The 23,865-nt window shown below is 46.1% G+C and overlaps 1 protein-coding gene across 6 annotated transcripts in view; it reads right to left on the minus strand.

Moving 5' to 3' along the window:
- TNIK (TRAF2 and NCK interacting kinase) overlaps positions 1–23,865 on the minus strand; it is a 163,161-nt gene that overhangs the window by 111,045 nt on the left and 28,251 nt on the right. For all 6 annotated transcript variants that reach the window (XM_062603146.1, XM_062603143.1, XM_062603149.1 and 3 more), the window contains exon 2: positions 23,800–23,865. In XM_062603146.1, the coding sequence (XP_062459130.1) occupies positions 23,800–23,865 (66 nt within the window). The remainder of the gene's footprint in view (positions 1–23,799) is intronic.

Below are 23,865 nucleotides of genomic sequence, written 5' to 3' on the forward strand. Positions count from 1 at the left end.
GCACTGCTGTGGGAATGAGGTTCAAAGTTTCCAGAATCTGGGAATCCAAAGATTGGTGCTGGATCATTTAGAAATGACAGATCTGGATGTTTCAAGGATTTTTATGCCGGTTGGGTCATTATTTTATATACATATCCTGCCAGCTGGCCTTGTAGAAAGTCCTTACAAATTCATCTAAATGGGGTCTGATGTACAGTAACTCACTTCTTGGTCCCAGTCACGCTTTTGGGTTATCCCATCCACTTTACCCACTGGCCTTGGACTGCTCTGCTATAAGGCAGCCACTGACTGATATTTAACATTACACAAAAAAGACAGTTCATCTGATGACATGGTTATGACACAGAGGGCATGGAGGTTACCTGAAACCCACCAGGCACACACCTCCCACACCAAGCCTGCACTGGCCACGTCTGTCCTACCAATAGCATGGGGACAGTGATGGCATTCAGCCCAAAGCCCAGACAGACCTGCCTTGTAAGTCCCACATTTTAGCAAAATTAATACAGTGTTGTTCCTCACATTCCCAAATGCTCCGCTATTCAGTACCCAAAACCACCAACTCCCTCCAACCCCGTCCACAGAGACTTCTGGGAAGTGGCATGCTGCTGCTGCAGTCCCACACTGCCAAAACAAGCAGGCTAAATTAGTGATAGCATAATAAATGCAATCCAAATATGAATTAAAAAATCCAGGTTAACTCCCAGGATTGCCTTCGTGATAAAACCTTCATAAACATGGCCACACAGCTGCGTCCCTCTTCCTCCCTTGTACGCAGCACCATCTACCACAGCTCTATACAACAAGCATCTATGGTGATTTTCATCTGTGCTTCTTCTGCGATAGTTAAAGTGAATCATATAAATGAGGGGCAACAACAAAACTTCCTTTTGAACAAAACTTGGCACCCTCTGGACCTGCAAATGTTCCCTGCAGCCCACCTCAGTGCAGCCACCCAGGGTGTTCTCAATATTACAAGACAAATAGTATTGGAGACCCCAAACACCCTTGGTCCAAGCGTGCTTCCCTGGTTCAGTAGAGCACTAAGGAGGAGATGCAGTGTAATCCATGCACCTGCAGACAAGCACTACACCACCCTTCATAGAAGTTTTAAGGGTAATTCAGGTGTTGCCTGAACTTTTGGGACCAGGCTGAATTCCTACTTGTGAACATTACCACAGGAGTTTGATCATCACTTAAGTAGTTCTTCAGTTCAGGAGAATAAAGGAATAAACAAACATGGAAAAGAGAAAGTGCATCCATCATATATACTCGACCATCCCAAACATGCAAGATAGAAGGGAAGGAATAAAGGACAGTATTTCCTCCTTTTACCTCAGCCTAGCTTTAAAAAGACAAGATAAATTCCTAACTATAAGCCTCTATGAATGAAAAACTGGGAGAGTCAATAAAATGTGAAGTAAACCTAATTCATTTTTACTATACGACCTACTTTCAGCAGGTTTTGATTCACATGACTGGCTAGAGCTTCAAGGTGGTGATTCGGCAAGGTCTGTTCATTAATGTCATTCTCTTCTTTATGGCTTTCAAGGGATAACAAAACACATTTCTGTCAGAGGCATTCACCAAAAAGGTCCCCTCAGCACATATCTTGCAGCACCCAGGTTAAAAATAGGTATGAATGTAAATGCTGCTTCAGAACTGAAAGATGCGGGAATGAAGAAAATTATTGCTGGAGATAATGTCCCCTCCACTATCCTCAAACACCTGCTGGGTCCCACCTGAAGGCCTGAAGGGTGGGCAGGGATGCCCGGGGGGGGGGCAGGATGACAGTCCATGCTCCCTGCACATCCCCTCGCTGCAGCTGTGACTCAGCTGCCTGCCTTGCAAGGCACCCTGCCACTGTGGATCCCTGCCAGCCCTAAGAAGGGACAACAACATCGGTGCCCATTTGTTCTGACAGGCAAGGATGTGATCCTGGGCATGGGGCTGGGTTCCCTGCAACACCACCTGGCAGTAGCAAACCCCCTTGGGCTTCCATGCAGTGCTGCCTCCAGCCCCCTTACTCTTTCATGATTGACACAGCCCTGACAGCTTAAAAAGTTACTTCCCTCACCCCCATCTCCTGATTTGAAAAGGGAATTTGAAATAATCCGCTGGTTCTTCATCACACTTACACCAGTCCTGGGGCAGTAACTAGGACTGCAGCTTAGGTAAAATGCTGCAGAAAGTAATTGCCCATTTTGACACAAGCATCCTCTCACCTCTGCGCTGCAGCTGGAGTGTTTGCAGGGTCTCCTCTGCCACGGCCTCTGCTGAGCAGGGATGCTTTCTCCTTTGTGGTACATCTACACCTGTCTGTCCCTAGTCTGTATACCCATACAGTCCAGGGAAAAAAGTGTAACACAATTTTAACTCCTGACCAGTAACATCAAGGGAAGCATGGTTAACACAGATCAGGCTCATAGGTACAAAACACTCCCAAAACATTCACCTTTAGATAACCATGCAGCCCCATTTGATTTCTAAAGGGCTTTTCACATGCTGTCCTGAGCATCTAAATAACTACATTAGGAACTCATACGGACAAGACCGATCCAGTTGTTAAATAACCAGAGAGGTGATCTCTTTTCCTTACTGTAACACCAAGCAAGCCAGGTGCCTTACCTCTATGCAGCCCAAAATTTGTAAACATGTCAAGAACCAACAGAAGTTGCTTGATTTGCAAGCAGATACCTCATTCTGTTCGAGGTAATACATGTTTTGACATTTTTCACAGGCCAATCCTGTCATCAAGGTAGCTATTCCAGGACAGCATCCCTATTCCCTGTGCTGCCGAGGGCAGCTGGGGATCCCACAGGGCATGGAAGAGTGGATGAACACTTGGGATCCCTCCACTGCAGTTTTCACCAGCTGCTCAGACCCAGCTTCAAGCACCTCCAACAGCATTACAAAAAAACTAGCAAGAAACACTATCCTGACAACGGCTGTGAATGCTGTACTGGGAGAACGTGGCTCTGCAACCGAGGCTGCGCTCTCCCAAGTCACTGCAGCAGAGATCGGTTACAGACCCTTCAGAAGAAGCTGCCCAAATAATAGTAATTAGAAAATAAAGGGCTCATTTCCATGCTCTCGGGCTGTCGGCTAACAGCTTCGGTCCAGCTAGCACATGAAGGTTAGCACATCACCTCCGCAGCCGCTGCCAATTAGCTGCTCCTGCAAAGGGCGCTCCCACATTCCTCCAGGAGCAGAAATGCTTAACCTCGGGCCAAGGCGCAGACAGGAAAAGGCATGTGGCTGAGAATGGGGAGCCTTGGAAGACCTCTCATTAACTGTCTCCATGTTGAGCGAGGAGTGACAGCTGGAACAGCAGCAGCTTTCACTGCAGAGGCACACTAAAAACAAAGGAAAACCCCAGAATGGGAACCAAAGCTCAAAACTGGTGCACGTTTCCCAGACAGGTATTGCATTATACACAGATTTTGGGACCAAAAGAAAAAAAATAAGAAAAAAAGTCATTTTTCTACCAAGAAACCACCACTTGAATATTTTTTTTCAGAAGTTTCCTTCCCCTATGACCAAAGCAAAGCATCTGGGAGAAAATGGCCTTCCTGCAAAAAGGGGGAAGCAATTTCTGGGTTGAGCCTAGAGAATGAAGCAATAAACTCTCTAAAACTCAGCCAAATAAAATACCATGCGAGCTTTTAGGTGGAGCTGAGACTGACCTTCAAGCCTGACATGGCTAACCCCAGCCGTTCATAAAGGAGATTAAAGAAAAAATCATGCCCTGTGCCTTGGTGCTCTGATGGACACCAATACCCGCCTGCCATCGGCCCTGTTCATTTATGACTGAACTTACTTCTGCCACCTTGAAGCAAACTACACAGCTATACAAATGAGTATTTTTCATAGTCTGAGTGCAATTGGGAGATTATTCAAAAACTAGTTGCTATCAGCCTCCTAGGAGACATGAAAAGGTTGTGGAGCAGGCTGCAGAACATCTTCCAGCCTTCCTCAGAAATGTTTAAACCTACAGGATTTCTCTATTTTAAGGACTTCTTTGGGACTTTTCCCAAAAGTTCCAAGAAATAATTAAATAAAGTGCTTCACCAAAGGAGGACACATAAGGACAGCAAGTGTCTGCAGGGAAATAGATTTCAGTACTTCTATGAACTCTGGCAGCAAAGACACAGGCAGATGGAAGCAGCAGCGAGGGAGCTCAGTTCAACTTATCATGTGCATGAACCCAGCAGGAGGGGATCCGTGCCACCCAGATCCAGGCATCTCGCTTCGGCACTGCAATTACTGTTCCTCGAGCTCACCACTCTCTGTGGCCAGAGCAAAGGGCAACCTCCGCATGGAGGCAGGAGCTGCTCCAGGCACCATCCACAGGCCGGAGACACTGGGCTGGAAGCGAGAGGAGAAGAGATGAAGGGGACAGGGAGAGCGGCACAGCCCCCTGGCCTCGCTGCTTCCCCGGCTGCTGGGAGCTGCCAAGCCCGTCAGCAGAGATGCTGCAGTATTGCGTTCACTTGGCTCGGCACACGTCGGGAGCGGAGCTGCCTCTGAGTCACAGCTCTGCACCACTCGCTGCCCGCTTCCCTCCCCACCAACTGCCTTGAGTATTGTTTTCATTATTATTATTCTTCTCTCCTTTATCCTCCTCCCCCCCCCCCTTGACTCACTGGCTGTTTCACTGCCAGTTAAAGCATCTTCTGCTCAAAGGAGGAAGCTGCAGAGAGTGAATGTGAGGGCTGATGAGGGAACCTGCCAGGCCTAGCCCCAGCCAGCCCCCCCACAGCCACAGTGGAGAAGGATGTGGGAGGTTTGAAAGGGCAAAGGCAGGGAAATCATCCATGTTCAGTATCTGCATGGGACCCACCGTGCCCCAGCTTATGGAAAGAGCTCATGGGTGATACCAAAGGTAAGGGTTCATTGTGAACACACCATAAAAAAAGGCATTTGAAGCTATTTGAAAAGAGCAGATGCCACCCACCTTTGAACATCTGACAGATGCTGCCTAGGCAGACACACAAGTGCTCTAGGTCTCCTGCTAGCTGAAAGGCAGCACCTGAAGTCTCATCTCCCCATCTCAGCTACTGGCACAGGAGTTGGCCAGCTACTTTCAAAAAGAGATTTGTCCCATTCCAACAGTTTATACAGGCCACCGCCAAGGAGACAAAGATGCCACCAGCAGAGCAGACAGGCCAGGCTCTGCAGAAAGAGGTCTGCTCCCCCTGGCAGCTAGTTTCCATGGTTAAGCTTTCATCCAGAAGTCAAAGCTACCCATACACAAAGTGAACTAAATCAGTTTAAAGTGAGCCCAAAGCACTGCACAGTCACCCTCCTCTTTAGAAAAACGCTGCTCTTCACAGATGCCTTCTGCTTGTTGAGATCTAAGACATGCTTGATCCTCTGTAAGAGACCACAGCCAGTGCCAGGCCCTGTGAATGCACAGATGGTGTGCGACACCACCAGAAACCATCCTGGGTCCAGGTAATCTGTGTCCACAGCTGCCCTCTCACTCAGCTCCCTTTTGTCAATTCTTCAAAGCATTGCCTGATTCTGTTAAGTGTGATCTCCTATGCCAAACCAGTCAAAATACAATTCGTTAGCATTAATTCTGTAAGCTTTCTCCTCTGCTGCTGAAGACAGAGCAACATCTCTGCAGGATCCAAAGTCCTGCAGGGACCACAACGAAATCTGCAGCTACAGAAAAGGCCTCCTTCCTTTGCACTATTTGCACCAGCAAAGGCTCTTTAGAGGATGAAGCAACTAGAAAGCTCATGCCCTCCAGCTAACAGCCTACTCTATGCTGCATGTTGAACTGAAGATGTGCTGAGACTCACTGTTTTCCAGCAGCAGTTTCCCCTCAATAATGATCCCAAAGCTGCTTTCTCCTTCCTTGAGGACTCAAGGTCACTCAGACCTTGGCAGCTGCCGAGGGTATTTGCTACAGAATGGCTTGTGCATATACAGGGCACATCTCTCAGGTGAATGGAGTAATGTGGGTGCTTTATTAAATGAATTGGTGCTTACCTGAACATATCCTCTAACCTCATGCCTCTTAACCTATTTACTAAATCCAGTGTTTTCCACTTCAGTTGCACCTTTGCTTTAGGTAATTCTCTTTTTCACAGTATTTTCCACACTTCCATTCCTACTGCTAAGATTGGTAGTATATCTTGTGGTAGCCCCTAATGATGGGCATCAATAAAACATGACTAGCCTCCCAAGTCTTTTGTTTTCCAGTCAAACATATATCTGCTTTCGCCCTTTGAGTACTATTTTTCTCTAGCTCAGCTGGGGGACTTCTGCATCACCACTGCTGGGCTGACATTACTTAGATGGATGTTGTGGGACCAGTCACCCCCAAAGAGCTGCCTTCCTCTTTCATCATTTGGAGCTGTTCATCTATTACAAACATTTCCCTTCACATTTTCCTTCACTGCTCTAACAAAAAATATTAATATCCCTATCAGATGCATTATATTTGTTACACATTCTGAGGTACCTCTGCTCTGCAGTTTTATTAGAAGCCTTTGTACCCATTAAGGCCTGAAAGAATGAGTGCCAGTGGCCTTTTGTAGGTTAATCCACAAGAGATCAAGAGAGTGCAAGACATTCTGTCTATTCAAATTACTCATTTTACAGTATAATAGTATGAATATTAATATTGTCCACTGAAAAAGTGTGTCAGTTAGGATGCTGGCAGTTTTCTGGACAGCTGCTACCCAAAGTAAGCACTTAGAGGTACGTGACTACTCAAGCTGAAGTACCAAACAGTTGTTAATGACAGTAGCATGCTCAGTTCTACCACAAGAGCCAAATAACCAAAATAATTTAACAAGAGAACAACCTTCAGAGGGTTAATGTTACTTATTTTTCCTCTACTAAATTCAGTCATTCCCCTTTCTAGAAAAACAGCATTTAACCAGACCACAAATAATTTGCATAGGGCACACGTGCTAGCTGCTGGAAGGTTTTTAAGCAAACAGAACGAATGCCTCATTAATAACTAAGCACCAAGAAATGCAGAAAAAATTTTGTACCAGACTACTAAAAAACATAGTAGTTTATTCTGCTGATGCTTGCTTCATGAAATACTATGCTCCTTTGATGAGACTAGTTTCAGCAGACGAGAAAACGGAGAAGGCAAGGTCCACATATGTACAAGGGCAGCACATACCTGTGAAGTTGTTATATTTCAAACTTAATTTTTCTTATGCAGGTAAAGCTTCTACAAGCTCAGAATGAGGCCTGGTCACTGGCACATAGATGATCTTAGCAAATACAGTATTTGCCCTTTCCAGTTTCTGTGTCTTTTTTTTGTGTCTGTCTATATAACAGGTGTGCAATCTTCACCCTACTCTGCTGCTGTCAAGGTTAATCTTTGTTTTCTGCTAGTAAAATACAACAGCTATGGACCAGGCACCAGTAAGACAAAAGGTATTTATGGACACAGGTATTTATGGACCCAGGTATTTATGGACCCAATGAGTTGGGTGTCAGCAAACATCCTGCCACAGAGGAACCAAGCAGATGTGTGGTCCTGGGTACTGCTGACCCCAAGACACCACAACGCTGGCTCCCAAAAAAATGCATCAAATTTGCAAATGCACTTTTCTTCTACTATGGAATAAACCCCAAACCTTTCTGAAGTTTTTACAAGATTGAGATATGCATCTAAGGGTCCAGTTTGAATGCAAGCCCATAGGTTTTGCTTGGCTGTGCTGTTTTCCTAAGGTGGGGAAAAAGCACATTAGACCCCTTGAAGCCTGCTTACTTGCTTTTTCTGCTTCAGGGGAGCTCTTTTCCTTTGGGATCACCCTAAGCTGGGAACACAAACCCAAGTTTCCTACCTGTGAAGTCACTGCCATGATTATAAAGGGTTCATTCCTTCTGCTCCTTGGAGAGGTTGTAGCCAAAACCTATTTTCACAAACTGGTGTTTCTCAGCATGGTGGAACTGATCAATCTTACAGTATCGACCTCTTGAACATATTAGGAAATGCTAATTGTGGCTCACAGCCATTAGTAAAGAGGCCCAGTTGCTCTTGCAGGTCTTTCAGCAAAGCTTCCTGGCCCCATTTACCAAAGCAGAAACTTGAAAACATCTGCTAAGACATGAGGACTTCACTTTCAGAAGCTATGGGTGCCCTGACCCGTAGTGTGTGTCAACATGAGGAAGAGATCTATCAGCATAGCTGAAGGTTAAGTCCCTTTTTGCCTCAATGGAAACTAAGGCACCTAAACTTAAAGCCAACTTCTGCAAGTGCAGATGACTAAGGCCTCTGGTTTTCGATTCGCAGCCTGACATACGAGGCTGCAGGTGAGATTTTGCATATACACACATGGGCATGGGGTGACAGAGAGGTTAAAACACAAAGAATTTCAGGCTGTTGAAGACCATCAGTAGGAAGCAGCTGTAGAAACCTCTAGTAATTCCTCCTGTTACTGAGTACTTTGCTGCTTAAATCTCTCCCTGGCCAAGGCTATCACTTGTCACCACCAAAACCTAATCCTCTTTTTTCTGATTTCACCTCTGTCTTCTCTCCCCCGTATGAGTGCAAGGCACCTTTAATCTTAATTTCAGATGTACTTTTCATGATGTTGCAGGTGTGTTATCTACAGCTGACAGTACCCGCAACCTATCTCTCCTTAAAGGACACTGCTTGACCTTGTAACAGCTTCCATGCCTCCAGCTTTAGAGGCTGAGCCTTTCTATTTGAATGGATCACAAGTAATCACTTTTCTGTATCCATTATTAGCAGTGAACCATCTACCCAGAGAAATCCTGCTTTAGTTTGAGGCTGGGTTTTATTTCCCCTCTGAATGCAGCATTTTTCCCAGGCAGAGACATATTACGGCAATTCAGGCACTGACAACTGTGTAAATCATACGCCAGCAAAAGTTATTGATGACCTCATTCCAGTAAAGTATGAGATGATCAGACTGCCCCACGGTATTTTGATCATCTGAGAACCCTGAAATTGAAAGTCACAGGCTCCATTTTGTTTGGAAACCTAACAAAAGGCATTAACTGTGACAAAAGGCACTTAGAGCATTTCTCTTAAATTACCTCATTTTCACATCAGCAGTAACAAATACTCATTTTCTTTTATTAATACACTCTCCTTGCCCATAACTGTTCTCATTTTTTTTTAATTTTGAATTAAAATGCTTCAAAGTTATCAATCCCTTCTGCTAGAAACCTTTTCTTCTTTTTTCATTAGTTTTTGTACGCAGCCTCGTTTTAATAATACGAACAGTGGATCCAACACAAGCACCCTTCTAGCAGACCTGTCTCCAGGGAGTCAACACGATTAATCTCTCCCGTGCAAGAAGAGTCACATTCTGCTCCTCCACAATGCTGGTGTGCTTAGATTGGTGCTCTCACATCTTTTATTAAATTATGTAATTAACTTATTTCTCCTCAAGTGCTTTCCCAAATAGTCACCAATGAGAGAACAAAAAACCCCAAATGCTTAGAGTGCATGCTGGAGCTCTCAAAAGCATGTACCCTTGTCCATCTTTGGATTTCTCCCCATGCAAATTCATCTACAGGCTAACTCATCTACACAAGCAATATTCCCTGGTACTGGAATGGGGCTGAAGGTAGTGACTAGCAGAAGCTGATGCACATGCTGTAGTAGTTATGCCAGGAGCCACATCTCCTCCCCAGGGATGTGGGCTGCCCTTGCAGCCCACATGGGGCTTCCCAGACCCTCTTCCCCACGCTGGGGGGCTCAGCCAGCAGAGGAATGAGGCTCACACGCTGCCCTTGTGCCAGCCTCTTCCCCTTGATTTAAATCCTATCGGTGACACGTTTAGTCCTGGCTAAACGCAACCCCAGGCACTGTATCACAGACTTAGGGCTTTTCTGAGAAGAAAGGTGAGAGATTTGGAGGAAGAAGGCTTGTCTTTGTCACATGGGCTAGCCCAAAATTGTACTCTTGCATCAGCCCTTGAGCTAATCCATGTCCCGTGCTACATGCCCTCACTGGCTGCTGGCACTGCCCTGCATGCAAAACTGTATCTGCAGTAGAGCAGCATGGGAAAAGCAGCAATTTTCTTTGGCCATGCCAAGTTTTAGCCAATACAGAAAGATGAAAGCACAAAAGATAAAAAATAACAATAAATAAATACATGAACCAAAAGCAACCATACCACCACCCTCCCTCCAAACCACCCAAGAATCCCACGAACCAAAAACCCAAGTTAGGTGTGAGAAAAAGGCTGCAAGATAGAAGTGCAGCCCTGGAGCAGCGCTGTAGTGATTAACCTGGGCAAACAAATACACTGGGCATGCTCTGCAGCAAAGCTACATGCAAATGATTCACAGAGCCCAAGTCAACCCAGGCTGAAGACAGCTCCAGAGCAAGCCTCTCCCTGCCCCCAGTGCCCTTCCTCAAGCAGAAGGCTGTAACCTGAATCTCTGTGCCCTGCACAACCCAGCATGCCAACACAGCAGCTTGTGAGCAAAATCCATCTACAGCCTGAGGAGTTACACGGCAGCCAGTGACAGAACCCTCCCTGTCCGTGCTGGCTTTTAAAGCCGAGGCAGCGACGGGCCTCACATCCAACTGCTCCCATGGGGGCTGAACCCCGCGAGCAGCGGATACCGCTGCAGGGGGGCCATGCCCCAGGCAAGCCGCTGCCCTGCAGCACTCACTGCACCCGATTCTGCGAGATGCTGAAGGTAGAGTACCCAAAACCTGCCACAACCGCTGTGACTCTTCTACCCCAACAGATGCTGATCTTGGTCAATTAAAAAGAAAATAACATAAAGTACTGGAGGAGCTCTTTCAGTAAACCTTTGAGAGGCCACAGATTTTAAGCAGATGCTGAGAATGTTCTGTGTGGTCAGGAGGACTCACCCACTGGATGCTGCTCTTCAGCACCAGGGATCGAGACTTTCCTGCATTTTGGGCAGTTTCATGACTACAGCGAACACTATTTTCACAGAGTCCAAAAGCGCAGTTTTACACTGTATTTCAGAAGCTTGCTCTTCCAACACGAGATTTCCATTTTCTTTTGCAATCTACCCCTCGTTTTAGCCCTACTGGCACTCAGATAAACAATTGGCAATTCATCTGGAACAGTCTATTTACAGAAATTCTGCTGAATTGGCTGTCTTTCTATTAGTTATATAGAGAAGATAAGCTTTGGCCTCGATCCTGGACCTGTTTAATTAAAGCATGAAAGAGAAAAATCTCAGCAGCACAGGAACATGAAGGAATTTCCACCGCACACCACCAGTGCTGCCCACTTCAGCTATAACCGTAATAGTGCTAAGAAAACAAGAGACTAATGGCCAGTCCAGTGGTATCTGCAATTTTTCCTAAGCCCTGATCACTATTTACATATGTATTTCTATCACTGTAAAACATAAAGACGCATTTCCAGGCTTTCATGTTGTCCCCAAGAGCTTCAAACTCTAAAGAGGTTTTTACGTAGTGAACAGGGAAGAGGGAGGTTGGATGGAGACTTCTGAATGCTCAAGTTAGACACTTAATAAGGCATCATATTCCCAATTAATGGCTTTGCTCAGGGACAAACTTCAACACCAAAGAAAGTATTATCATAAACATTTATTGACTGCAAGATGTGCTGAAGCAGAAACATCCCATCTTTTCAAAAGAGAATGCAAAGCAAGAAAAAAGTCAGAGTTGGAAGGATGAAATGTGTCTCTATCTGCATCTCACCGCTGCCAACACGGGGCTGGCATCAGAGACCCTAGCAGAAGAGATGATGGTCTCTCCCAGCACATCCCCTCCGCTCAATGGACCTCAGCACCAACACCAGGCAGGAGCCCAGGGATGCTGGTGCCGCAGCCCGGGGATGGCACACTGTGTTGCTGACTCCCACGGATGCCACCAGCTGCTCAGCACTTGGAACCACACCACAAACTGAAGTCTCAACGCAAAGCATTTTGTAGGGATTCTTTTCTTTGTCATGTAAAAAACAGTGAAATATTAGTATTAAACCTAGTAGGTCTGAATGTGGATACAATGGTGTTGGGAAATGTGGGCAGAGACCTGAGCAATTAATGAAAAATGGGACTGCCACCATGAACATCTCACTGCAATGACTTGCTTTTCTTTCTGCTCCTTGGCGTGAAGCAACGCAGCTTAATTCACAGCAGAGATACATGCGGGATTGCTCTCCACAGCCATATCTCAGCTCTGGCTCTCCCAGGAAAGATCCATCATTTAAAAGGAGAAAAATTTTGAAAGAAAAGTCTGCTTCAGTCTGTTTAATGTCACCGAGGTTAACATGTTCAACCCTTCCCCAGCAAGTCACCTACAAGTTTTATCTTGTTTTAAATGAAAACCAGCACTGCCACACAAGATGCTGATCCTGCTGCAGGCACAGACCCCCACCAGCCCTGCACCCTGCCCATTACACCCTCACTGGGGAAATCAAGGATAAATGGACAAGGCGAAGGAGAGGCCTTGGAACAAGGTCAAGTTTTCCTTTCCAACCCTGTGCCTGGCACACTTTCCACTTCTTACACAGCGGGATTTCTGGAGAAGGAGCTCCCATTCCATCATATTGAGACCCCTACCAGAAATCCCTGCAGACACCCCAGGGTTGCTTGCCCGGATGAAGGAATCACTCTGAAGTTCACACACCAACAGCTATTGCAAGGAAAGCACAATGCCAACCTGTGAGGAATGAGCGACACAAGGAGGCATCCACAAGTTAATTTTTTTTTTAAATGTAGCTGTTTTACTGCATAAGCCTGATCTCATCTGATGTACATCCCATGCAGACAAACATAAAATACATTTCTTCAGGCTGACCCTGTTAATAACTATTTCTCAAGGCAGTAGAACACCTCCAACGAGCTGACACTGTTTATTTATTTGGAACTCAATAGCTAGACTTATTGAAAACATATCCCCACCCAGCACTAACTGGGAAAAAAACCTATATATATATATGATACATACATATAAATATATATATAAAAGTTGCATCAAGCTAAGATAACAGCCACTGAAATGTGATCAGACAGGAGAGCAGTGCATTGCCCGTTCCCTGCAGCCGAGGTGCAGCATCACCTCCAGCACAAGAGGCATTTAGCGCTGATGGGTCTCGCCCAGCTAAGGTGCTTCTGCCTCTTGTTCTTTAGTGCCCATGGAGAGCTAACAAAGCCAGCACAGCTTCCAGACTGGCCCTGTGGGCTGCTCTGCAATATTAATTATGGACATCTGAAATCAAATCCTGTCCTTTATGCAGCTCTCTCCCCTCTATGGCTCCCATTTTTAAACACACTGGGCTCGATTAACTCCCTGCCCCTCTTTGCCCCTACACACCCAGGTTGTTTCAAGTATCATTTGCTGTCAGGTTCAGATTTACAGTGGATTAAAAAAAAAGGCCTGCAGAATGCTATTAATTGTGGGACCTCACTGCCACAGGTTGCAAGAACCCCTATAGAACAGAAGAAACTGAGGCACAGCTGCATCCCTCCACTCCAGGAGCTCCTGCTGTCGATACTGCTGCTGCCCTTGGTGAGCAACCTCAGCCATGCAACTAGTTTAACCTAATGACCCCAGAGGTTCCTACCCAAGTCCAATTGCCACACTTTTAAGCAGAGATTCACACCAAGAGAAAGCCTGTCCAGCACCTAGATTTCTCATCCTCTTGCAGACCTGTGGGCCATAGCTGAGTCCACTGGATGAACCCCATACTTCACACCCTCTCTGCTGGGAAAACTAAGGTGATGCATGAAAAAGGAACAGGTACCAACACTTCTTTAACAGCACTGCTCTGCCTCAATGAAGAGCAGAAAATTTGGGGAATGGGGGGGGGGGGAGGGGAGGTTTGAGAATACAAGTAAGCCCTGGGACATCAACACACAGGTCTGTAGCACAGCGTAGCCCCAGCGAGATGATCAGCGGCAGGGACCACTGAGCCTTGGGGCAGCACTGAGCACACAGACAGGAATGCTCTGTACCTACGGACAAACACTAAGCTCCACATCCCCACCGGGGCACAGGAAGAGGGGTGGCCATGGCACCTCACCTTGCTTCAGGTACCACAGGAGCCCCACATCCATCACCAGCTGATTTCAGTGCTGTCTGAAGGCCTAAATGACCTCCTTCTCGGCCACCTATGCAGGGAGTCAAGGGAAGCACATGCTGGGGAAAAGTGCAGCACAGTGAGGACGTGGGGATGGAGTTGGGCTCCCAGCCACACATTTCCATGAGCACATTCAAACACAAGAATTTTGAGACCTAAACACACACACACACAAATAAAGACTTAAACAAGAAAAAGAAAAAAACGTTAGACCAATCTGCCATTCTTAGGGAAAGAAAAAAAACCACAACATTTGGAAGCAGGCTGTGTTTGCTTGGCACTTTCCATCTTTAGGTAATTAGTGTAAAGGGCTTCCCAGGTAAACCTAAGAATAAACTGCAGATTTCAAGAGAAACACACTTCTCTCCACAGCAAGGCTTCAAAGCATAACCAGGAGAAAAAGCATAGCTCCAACTGGCTCCCTGTCGGCACTACATGCCTTCAAGTCTTGAGGGTCAGCCGCAAGTCAAGCTGCATCAGAATTTGAAAAGATATATAAAAAATGACAAGCAAGAAAAGCCTCTGAAGACAAACACTCCAGCATCTGTGAACACCTCAAATACACAGCTTGGACCAACATTTACAGGCACCGCTTCCCCCATTACCTTCTGTAAACCTTCCAAAAAGTCCTCTCCTGCCTTCTTAGTTGAGAGTGGCACCTTCAGAGGTAGAAAGGACAAAACACCTCCCAGCTCCAAAACCTACTTTTCAGTGCTTCTTTAGACTGCTCCTCTCAGCTGGCCTACTCATGGCTAGGAGCTACTGTACTTCGCTCATTTGGGAGCACCTTCCAGCCTCTCCTCACCTTTTGTCTTCAAACAAAATAAGGGGCTCCTAGCACAACACTTCCTCACAGATGGCTTTCCAGCGCTGGTACCACGAAGCAGCTCCCAGCTCTGCTCTCCCAGACCACCCTGGCATGGCCCTGTTTCTGATTTTACAGGAAGAGGGCAGAGGACAGGGACGGGAAAAGAAGTCATTTAGCAAAGGTTAGTGGAGAGGTCTGCAGCACCAGGGACTTGGCCCTAGGTTTCCTATACATTGCTCTAGGCTCCAACTCACTTGACTAACCTGGTAATTGTTCGACACAATGAACGAGTTAACAACAACAAAAATCAGCAGGTACCAGCTTCCACTTAGAGCAAGATGCTCCTCATCTGCTGCCCAGGGCTACCATTAAATCAATCTATCCCGACAGCAAATGCTTTTTTTAATCCACCTGAGCCTTACAGCATCCATACTTTACCTACTGGCTATGAGTTTGGCCTTATAAGCTACTACATACCATCACTGTAAGATATTAGTGAGCAAAACAATGAAACCTGCACCTCCTGAAAGGGAGAGTGATGCTTTCACATGTAGTAACTCCAGCTCTGAAAGTTGGCTATCTTCTAAACAGCTCTCCACAAACCCCTATCCCCCAGGGTTCAGCAATGCAGAGGGTAGCTGGGTACCCAAGTGCATCACCATGAGCAGACCCAAACAGCCTGACCAAGTCAAGCGACTTTGAGCAGCCTCAAGAGCAGCCACACAAGCACAGAGCAGCCTGCCAAGTCACATGAACCAATTTCTCCTAGAGAGGTTGAAGACCTCTAGACAGTGAGTCTTCTCAGACCTTATGTCCTGGGTTCAGCAATAGCAGTCATTTTTCCCCTTCTTGGTAGCTGGTGCAGTGCAATGTTTTGACTTTCAGCTCGGGAACAGAGCTGATAACAAGCGATGTTTTGGTTTGGCCAAGGACTTTGTGAGCCTCATGCTCTGCCAGGGAGGAGGGGAAGCCAGGAGGAAGTAGAGACAGGACACCTGACCCAAACTGACCAAAGAAGTATTCCATACCACAGCACGTCATGCCGAGGATGCAACTGGGAGTTAGCCGGAAGGGCCGGGAGACTGCAGGGTTGGAGGAGGTATCGGTCAGAGCTTGGTCGGGCTGGGGGGGGCGAGTTATCGGTCGGCTGGTGGTGAGATGATGTATTCTCTTCCCTTGTTATTTCCTTTATCATTATTATCATTGGTGGTAGCAGTAGTGATTTGTGTTATACCTTAGTTACTAAACTGTTCTTATCTCAACCTGTGGGAGTTGCATTCTTTTTGATTCTCCTCTCCGTCCCTCCGGGAGTAGGGGGAGGGCAAGAAGGGGGGGAGTGAGTGAACAAGTTACCTGACTGGGTTTAAACCACGACACCTTAGTATTAAATATACCTATGTGCATCCACATCCTCGCCTTCCCAGACTGTTCTGCTGCACCTCTGCTTGCATAAAACAGGACCCTCATCCAGCAGTACTGGTCCTCAACCGGATACTGGGATTCTACAGCCAACCTGTGAATTGGCCCACTTTAGGTGTCCTCATAGAATACAAGAGAAAAGACAGGTCTGAGTTCCCAGTCCAGTCACTCTTACGGGATAGGAAAAGTTGGTACTGGACACTGCACTTCCTCACATCCTCTGCACAGCAGGTGCTTGTACGGATCATCTTCCAATGCCCAGAATGGAAGGAGAGGGCTCTCCCTCCAACCCCATCCATGTCTGGCACACACACAAACAGCATTGTAAGACCCACCACCGTGTTCCCCATGCTTTACAGTGAACTGTTGACTTCACTTAGCACCTCTGAAGTTCGCTTTCCCCCCCCAACCCTATGTCATTGTAGATATTTTTTGTCCTGCAAAATTGTGCAGTATTTACAGAAGCAGAGCATCCAGTAATGCAAGGGACAGCAGACACATGTCACTTCACAGATGCATTGGCCTGCTCCTGACCTTCACCCTGCCCTTCCCCATCACAAACTTTGGAGGCAGGCAGAAGGGAATAGAGATTAAAAGGAAGGCAATACAGGAACATTTTTAATCACCTTTTATAACCCGTGTTCTATAGGATTGAAATGTAAAAAGCACCTTTAACAGCGAAGCTAATGTGACATATTGGTGTGTAGGTGTGTGTGGGCTGGTTTCTTGGGGGGAGGGAGGGAATGCTGAGGGCTCTCTGTGTTTCAGAGAAATGAAGCAGCACAAGATGTACCAGTTGCTCTGGTAACAAAGCTTTCTCTTTTTTTCAAAGAGAAAAAAAAAGAAAAAAGAAAAAAGAAAAAAGAAAGGAAGAGTGCAACATCATTTCATCATTTTAAGCATTTTCCAGTTCAGACTTCCCTGCCCGCATGGCAAAAACAGCTTCCCGTTTCAGAAATACACACACCCCATTGCAGTCAGCAAAGAAAGGACCTTCCCTTCTAGAGGTATTTTAACATTGTAGGGAAGCTGATAAATTAAATTTGCCCATTTTCCTTCTGATAACGCTGGCACACGTTATCACACACCAGCATGCCAGGCTAGCCCAGCCACTTCCCATGACCCAGTAAGAGCTGATAAAATCCCAGCACCATGCACAAGCTGGTGTGTATGGGAGCAGCAAAGACCTCCCCAGCCCCAGTGAGCATCCACACACAGCAGCACCACTATATCCTCCCTGCTGGCATAGGGAGCCAACCCACCAGAAACAACAGCTTAATATTTAATATTGATCTTGTAATAAGGAAGGATTATAAGGCAGCTTGTAAATCTTGCAAATCCATTCACACTGGCATGGCCCTTATGTGACCTTGAAGATGCCAAATGGTCACTGCCTGCCCACGCGGGGCTGTACCTGGATATGGATGTGAGCGGGCCCAGCTATCATAAAAAACATTCCAGCAGAAAGAAAAGCCCTGGATGAGGCATGCCAGCTCAGCTCTAGCTAACTGCTCTGCTGCCCGGGGTTCTTTCTTGTCCCAGCCCCATGAAACAGGCTCTTTGTGCAGCACCAAACCAGGGGAAAAGCCCAGGAGCTACCAAATCAGAGGGGACCATACCCTCACGTGCTTGCCTTAGTCTGCAGTGACCATCAAACCACAACGAGGATGGATGGATGCATACCCGCACATTCAGTTACACTCAGTCTGCCCTACCATGCAGCAAAAGCAATCTCTGAAGAGGCTGAAAACAAGATTAAGTACCCAAAGCCAACGACACAACACTGAAAAAAAAAAACCTATCTAGCTCAAGTCAGACCCAACCCCACTACACCACATTTCATTTTATAAACAACAAGGGGGTGGGAAAAGAGAAATGCTTACAATACATCTTCAAATGCAATAGCTGACTGTCTAGTATTAGAGGTGTTTGTTTAGACTGCAAGATGATGGAGCTCTGAATTCCTTTAGTGGCTCATGAAAGTGAGCTTCAGGTGCCTTCAGTATGGTCAGGACCACTACACAGCAGCCACCACCGCAGGATGGTGTTTGGAAGATGGGTGGGCAGCAGAATGGCCCCGTCTGCAGTCTGCATACACGGTTTGTGTGCATTCAGCCTGGTCTCTCAAGCAAGGCTCAGCAGTCAGTCCTTAGCTATAAAAGCTGTGTATGTAAACCAAAATTAATTCTTTACAGCAACAATCCCCAGGAAATATTGTGTGCAGTGTGGTAACTTCTTCCACACAGCTAAAAGCAACAGTCATTAATTATCAAACCATTGACCATCAGCCTTTCAGAAAGGGAGACAATAAAACAAGTGATTATTAATGTCATTCTTGACTCAGGCTAATTATCTGAACTGCTAATAATGACCCAGGAACCTGCAGAGTCTCTGTTCTCACCAGGGCTAATGCAAGGGCCCAGCCCTTGATAAGCGGCAATGGGGCTGAGCCAGACCTCAGGCAGGCTAAGCACGGCACAGACTGTGTATTATTTATTTTCTCATTCCTTCCCTCAAAAAAAAAAAAAGGTAAAAGAAAACAAAAAAAATCTCCTAAAGGCCTTTCTTTAGCATATTCATCTGCTACCTCACCAGCCTATAGTGGTGGAATGCCCAAGGGTGCCATGAGGAAGGATGCCACTGTGCAGGGCAGTGCACAAACAGCACCCAGGAGGGCAGGACATGCATTACCATCCTCATTTGACACCTGCAAACTCCAGGACAATATTAGTGAGAATAGACTTGTGCCTGGGATGTTCTCAGGGGTTTGATTTAGGGATCAAAGTGTCCCAACAGCCCTAATGCTCCCAGCTCCCCAGCAACAGGCGACCTTGGATTTCAAATGTTTTATTCACTTTCTCATATCCACACACCTCATTATCTTCATCTACTGGGTCAGACCTGGAGATGGGGAGCTGGTGGGGCTTACCTCCAGGTGGACTGATCCTGGCTTCTGGAAAACATTGGCTGGGTAATCACTAAATAAAACCTGACAAAATACCTTGGGATGTCCCATGTATTGTACCCCAGACAAACATGACACAGTGCAGCAAAGAACAATGGCCGGCAGGGGACAGGGACTGCTTGTGACCAGTGGCCTGCTTAGAGGAGTCTCATAGGAAGTGCCCCCTGCTCTGCGATGATGGTGGACGGGCTCCCTGGGGAGTGATAGCTGAGAGACCTGCGGTTTGAAGATCCCACACGCTCTAATTTAGAGTGCAGAGTGCTGCTGCGTAATGACTTAGCGATTATATGGCATTTACCAGCTAATTAAACAATCAATAGTTATTGTGCAGTTATGGAGTTAGCCCACAGTACTCTATCTTGTAACCTGTGAAATAAAGTCTTGCAGTAACATTCTGCTTTGGTGACACTGTGCACAGGCAGGCATGTGAATGCCCACGGCTAAGCAGGTCCGAAACCACCAAGGGACTGCTTTGGTTTTTAACATATTCAACGCACAATAAGCAGCATGCTGCATGTCTTTCCCCACCTTGGTAACTATCCGCTGGAAAGGTATTTCTGAGTAACCTAATGTCCTTTTACTTTCTACCCCTGTATTTACTGGTGTTTGACACACTGGCAGTCGTGGCCCTGATTTACCCAGGCAACCTAAGCATACACAGTATTTTAAGGACTTCTTGCTTGCTTTCTAATGCAAAGTAGAGATAAGCGGCAACAATAATGTTCTGTAACATAAACCAGCATTTCCTCACAGACAATGCTCTAAAAGGTCTTAGGGATTTTTGTGTTTACAGTTTTGCTTTCAGCCATCAGCTACCTGCCAAAAAATCAAAGAGGCAATGGCTCAATTCCCCAGGTCCAACTCACTGTCTTCCTGTTAGTCATTTCTTTAAACACTTTTTTCCAAGGACACAAAAATCCACTACTGCAGCAACGTCTGGCACAGGAGCTAGCAAGCTCTCAGCCTTTTATCAAAACCAGTTTACAATCTGTAACGTGAGACGCAGGATTATTAGAAAATAAAGAAAAGCTTCCGATTCAATTAGAGAGACAAACCATCACCAGTGCAGCCCTGATTAAAATAAAAATCAAGCTATTCACAAGAGAGTGTTAGGCATCTAACAAGGAACGTTATTTCTCTCTGCATTTATCTGCAGTGAAGAGCTTGAGTCTGGGGTTACAGGAGGGACAGCAGAGCAGGTCACTGCTGAGGGCTCCTGCAGTGTTCAGGTGTCACTGAGGTATGGCCAGAGCTGGAAGCACCAAAGTTACATTTTAACCTGCTGTCCTGAGCAAAGAAAAGCCTTTACTTGAAAATACAGAGATCAAGCTGAGCAAGCTACCTCTGCCTCTGGAGCACAAGCCTCAGAGAACAAAGCTTTGATTTACAGAAGCACTCTGCACCACCTTGAAAGGGATCTTCAAATCATGGCCCAGAAAGCAGGATCAAAGAAACTTGTGCAACAAGCTTCATCCCAGCGTCTGTGCTTCAGCAGAAGATGGTGCTCCCTTTGGGAGCTCTTAATGTGCCCCAGACTTGGCCAATGTCTTTCCACCTGCAAGCAAGGAGCAGGCACGTGCTGTGGCAGGGCTTCAACCCTCTCCAACACAGTGGGTCCTAAGGCTGACTCCACGAACCACTGCTCTCTGATTGCTTCTATTACTGCAGTACTATCAGACATTTTCCAGGCTTCCCACGCTGCTGGGCTGCGGTATCATTCAATCATCAAGACTTTATCCCATGGGATCAATGGGAGGTTTGTGCTTCACACGTCCCTCCAGGTTCTGGGCAGGCCAGGTTACCACCAAGAAAACCTGTAGTCTCTAACACAAATATGACCATGCAGCAGTAACAGAGCTGGCTGCTAAGTCAGGTTTTCTGAGGGAAAAATCAGGGCTGCAGCCCTGTTTTGGCAGTCTTGCAGCACACAAACAGGATGCTCTCCTCTGCCTGGAATAAGCATCTCACTTCTGCCTCTTTCCAACAGAAGAGTCGATCCTCTTGCTTCAGAGAAGCACCAGCCATGCAAAGGGGTGGTGATGCTCATCCAGTGACCAGACCTGGCAGAGAGGGCAGAGGTTGGACCTTCAAAGCTTGGGCTAAGAAGCCAGCACCAGAACACGCACCACAACAAATTATGCTTCCCACATCTGAAAATACAACTAGAGGCACACACAGGTTCTAAGAGGACAGCAACAGTGCACCTCAGATAGCACAAGCACAGAGGAGTGGGTCACCATTCCTGAAGGTATTTAAAAGACGTGTAGATGTGGCACTTAGGGACATGGTTTAGTGGTGGACTTGGCAGTGCTGGATTAAAGGCTCATGATGGACTTGATGATCTTAAAGGCCTTTTCCAACCTAAACAATTCTATGAATACCCCAGCCCCAACTGAGATGGGCTTGAAACAGCAGTGGAACAATCATCTAACTATAGAGGACACTGTCCCTAGGTATGGACCACTTTTAAAGGCTGTTGTAGAAGCAGGTTTGTGTGTCCTGAAAGCTGATCCATTTGTTTTACTGCAAGAGATAAATACAGTGATGGTATCTGGAAGAAAAGAATCACAGAGATCTTATTTTCACCCTGGGTTTAGGGTGGGACACCATAAACAGTTATGTATGCTTTATATCAAAGTCTCCTTTTGTTTATAGAGCGGGTGCTACTTCAAGAATTCAACTTAAGGGAGCTCTGAAGTCAGTCTTAGCCTGAACTCATACCTCAGTACTTACTAATTTGGTTTGGACAGAAGCATTTCCCCCTCCACCCCCATCACCATCCCGTCTGGCACCAGGACCAAGTGAATCACATCAAAGACAATCTGATTGCTCCAGCAAGTTAAAAACAGTTAAGAGAAACATTTTTTTCCTATACAGCAGGAGAAAAGTGGAACACAGAAGTGCTCACCTCCCAGAATGCCTGTACTTGGGGTATTTCTGGGTGGTTTTTCCCCACTTTGAGGTAACACACAGACACACCAGAAGAATCAAACAGGGCAAGATGAAACCCGATCAGCAGAGCCATGCGACCACTAGTGCCAGCACCAGCTAGCTTATTTCCCTTTTCTGCTCTCCACAAAAACATGATGCTTTCAAAAGGCTGTTAAAGGCGCATAGTTTCCACGGATTGTTAGAAATATGCACCAGTTAAAATTAGGTCACCCTCTACCATTATTCTAGCAGCTGAGAAAAGAAGCAGTTCAGAAGGGAGCTCTCATGGCAGGGAGCATACCATGGAAAAACAAGTACCCGAGGGGGAAGTTCCCTGGAATATAAGCTTGATAAGAACAGTTTTAGGTGGTTTGGTTTTCCAGGGCTTGGTCTGGTTTTTGTTTGTTTGCTTGGAGTTTTTTGGTTGGTTGGTTGGGGTTTTTCTCTTTTGTTTTCAGTTGGGTTTGTTTCTTGTTTTTTAAACATATTCCAGTTCAAATATTCACATATTTAAAACTCCAGAAGTTCCAGTTCATCTTCAGTTCACTTCAGTCCCTCTGTCCTCATACTGACGGGATTGGCCTACCACAGCAGGAGGATGAGGAAACCAGAATCCAGAATAAATATTTACTGACAAGTAGCTTTCTAAGCACCCTTCTCCTCTTCAGAGGGGCAGCTCACTGCCTTTTGCTACATGACAGGGAAGAGCTGTGGCTCCAAAGCAACAGTAAGAGCATGTGAATATACTCTTCTCTATAGTCAAATGATAATAAAGGCACGACAGATAAACAGGCTCTCTGTGTGCATGCATACACATATACACAGAACTTGTGCCCATGTGTACAGAAGTTTTTGGGGAGCTACTGTCTCCCAGCAGACTCAAATATTTGGCAAATTCCTCATGCAGCTGTGCTGAGAACCATTTCCTCACCATATATTAAGTGTAAATAAACCCAGACTTTGAAATAATTCAATCCCTCCCCAGCTCGACAGGAGTCATCCACAAAAAGACCCCACCAAGAAAACAGATCCTTAAAGTCTGGACATTTTAAATATTCTTGTAAAGAAGTTCATGGGTTTGAAATTCTGCTATCCATGGTGTCCTCGCTGTTCTCATTGGGAGATCTGCTTCCAGGTGTTTATAGAAATTTAAAGCAAGCCTACTGACTATTGTGTATTTAATCCTGCAGCAGGTTTCTGCGGGTGGAAAGGGTGGCAGCCAGCCCACGTGTGAGCAGAGCACCAGACTGTAGCAAATTCATTTGGCAGCCTATTGCAGCTGTAAAACTCAGCTTTTAGAAGAGATCAAGATTTATCTATTAAAGCACAGACTTTTCACTCCCTCCTCATCATGCAATCAATAAAAAGCATGGGGGAAGGGGGGAGGGAGAAAAAAGAAAAAGCTATTTATTTTTTGTGACAGTTTCAGAACTATTATGAATTGCTTATTCTAAAAGAGCTCTGTGTGCTACACGGTGCTTGCACAGAAGACCAAAAAGCTGGAGTTCAGCAAAGCTTCTTGTCAGGCCTGAAACAGGTCAAACCCAGCCAAGACGATGTGTTAGGATGCTCCACATTCAACATGTAACTAAGGCAAATGGGATGACTTCAGGTGAAGCCCTTACCTTATATACCTGCCCGTAGGTACCATTGCCAACAAGCTCCACCAGTTCAAAGATTCCTGCAGGATC

This window comes from Pezoporus occidentalis, unplaced genomic scaffold (assembly GCF_034315485.1).
Source record: "Pezoporus occidentalis ecotype Australia unplaced genomic scaffold, CSIRO_AGI_Poc_V1 ctg8, whole genome shotgun sequence".
NCBI classification, from domain to species: Eukaryota; Metazoa; Chordata; class Aves; order Psittaciformes; family Psittacidae; genus Pezoporus; species Pezoporus occidentalis.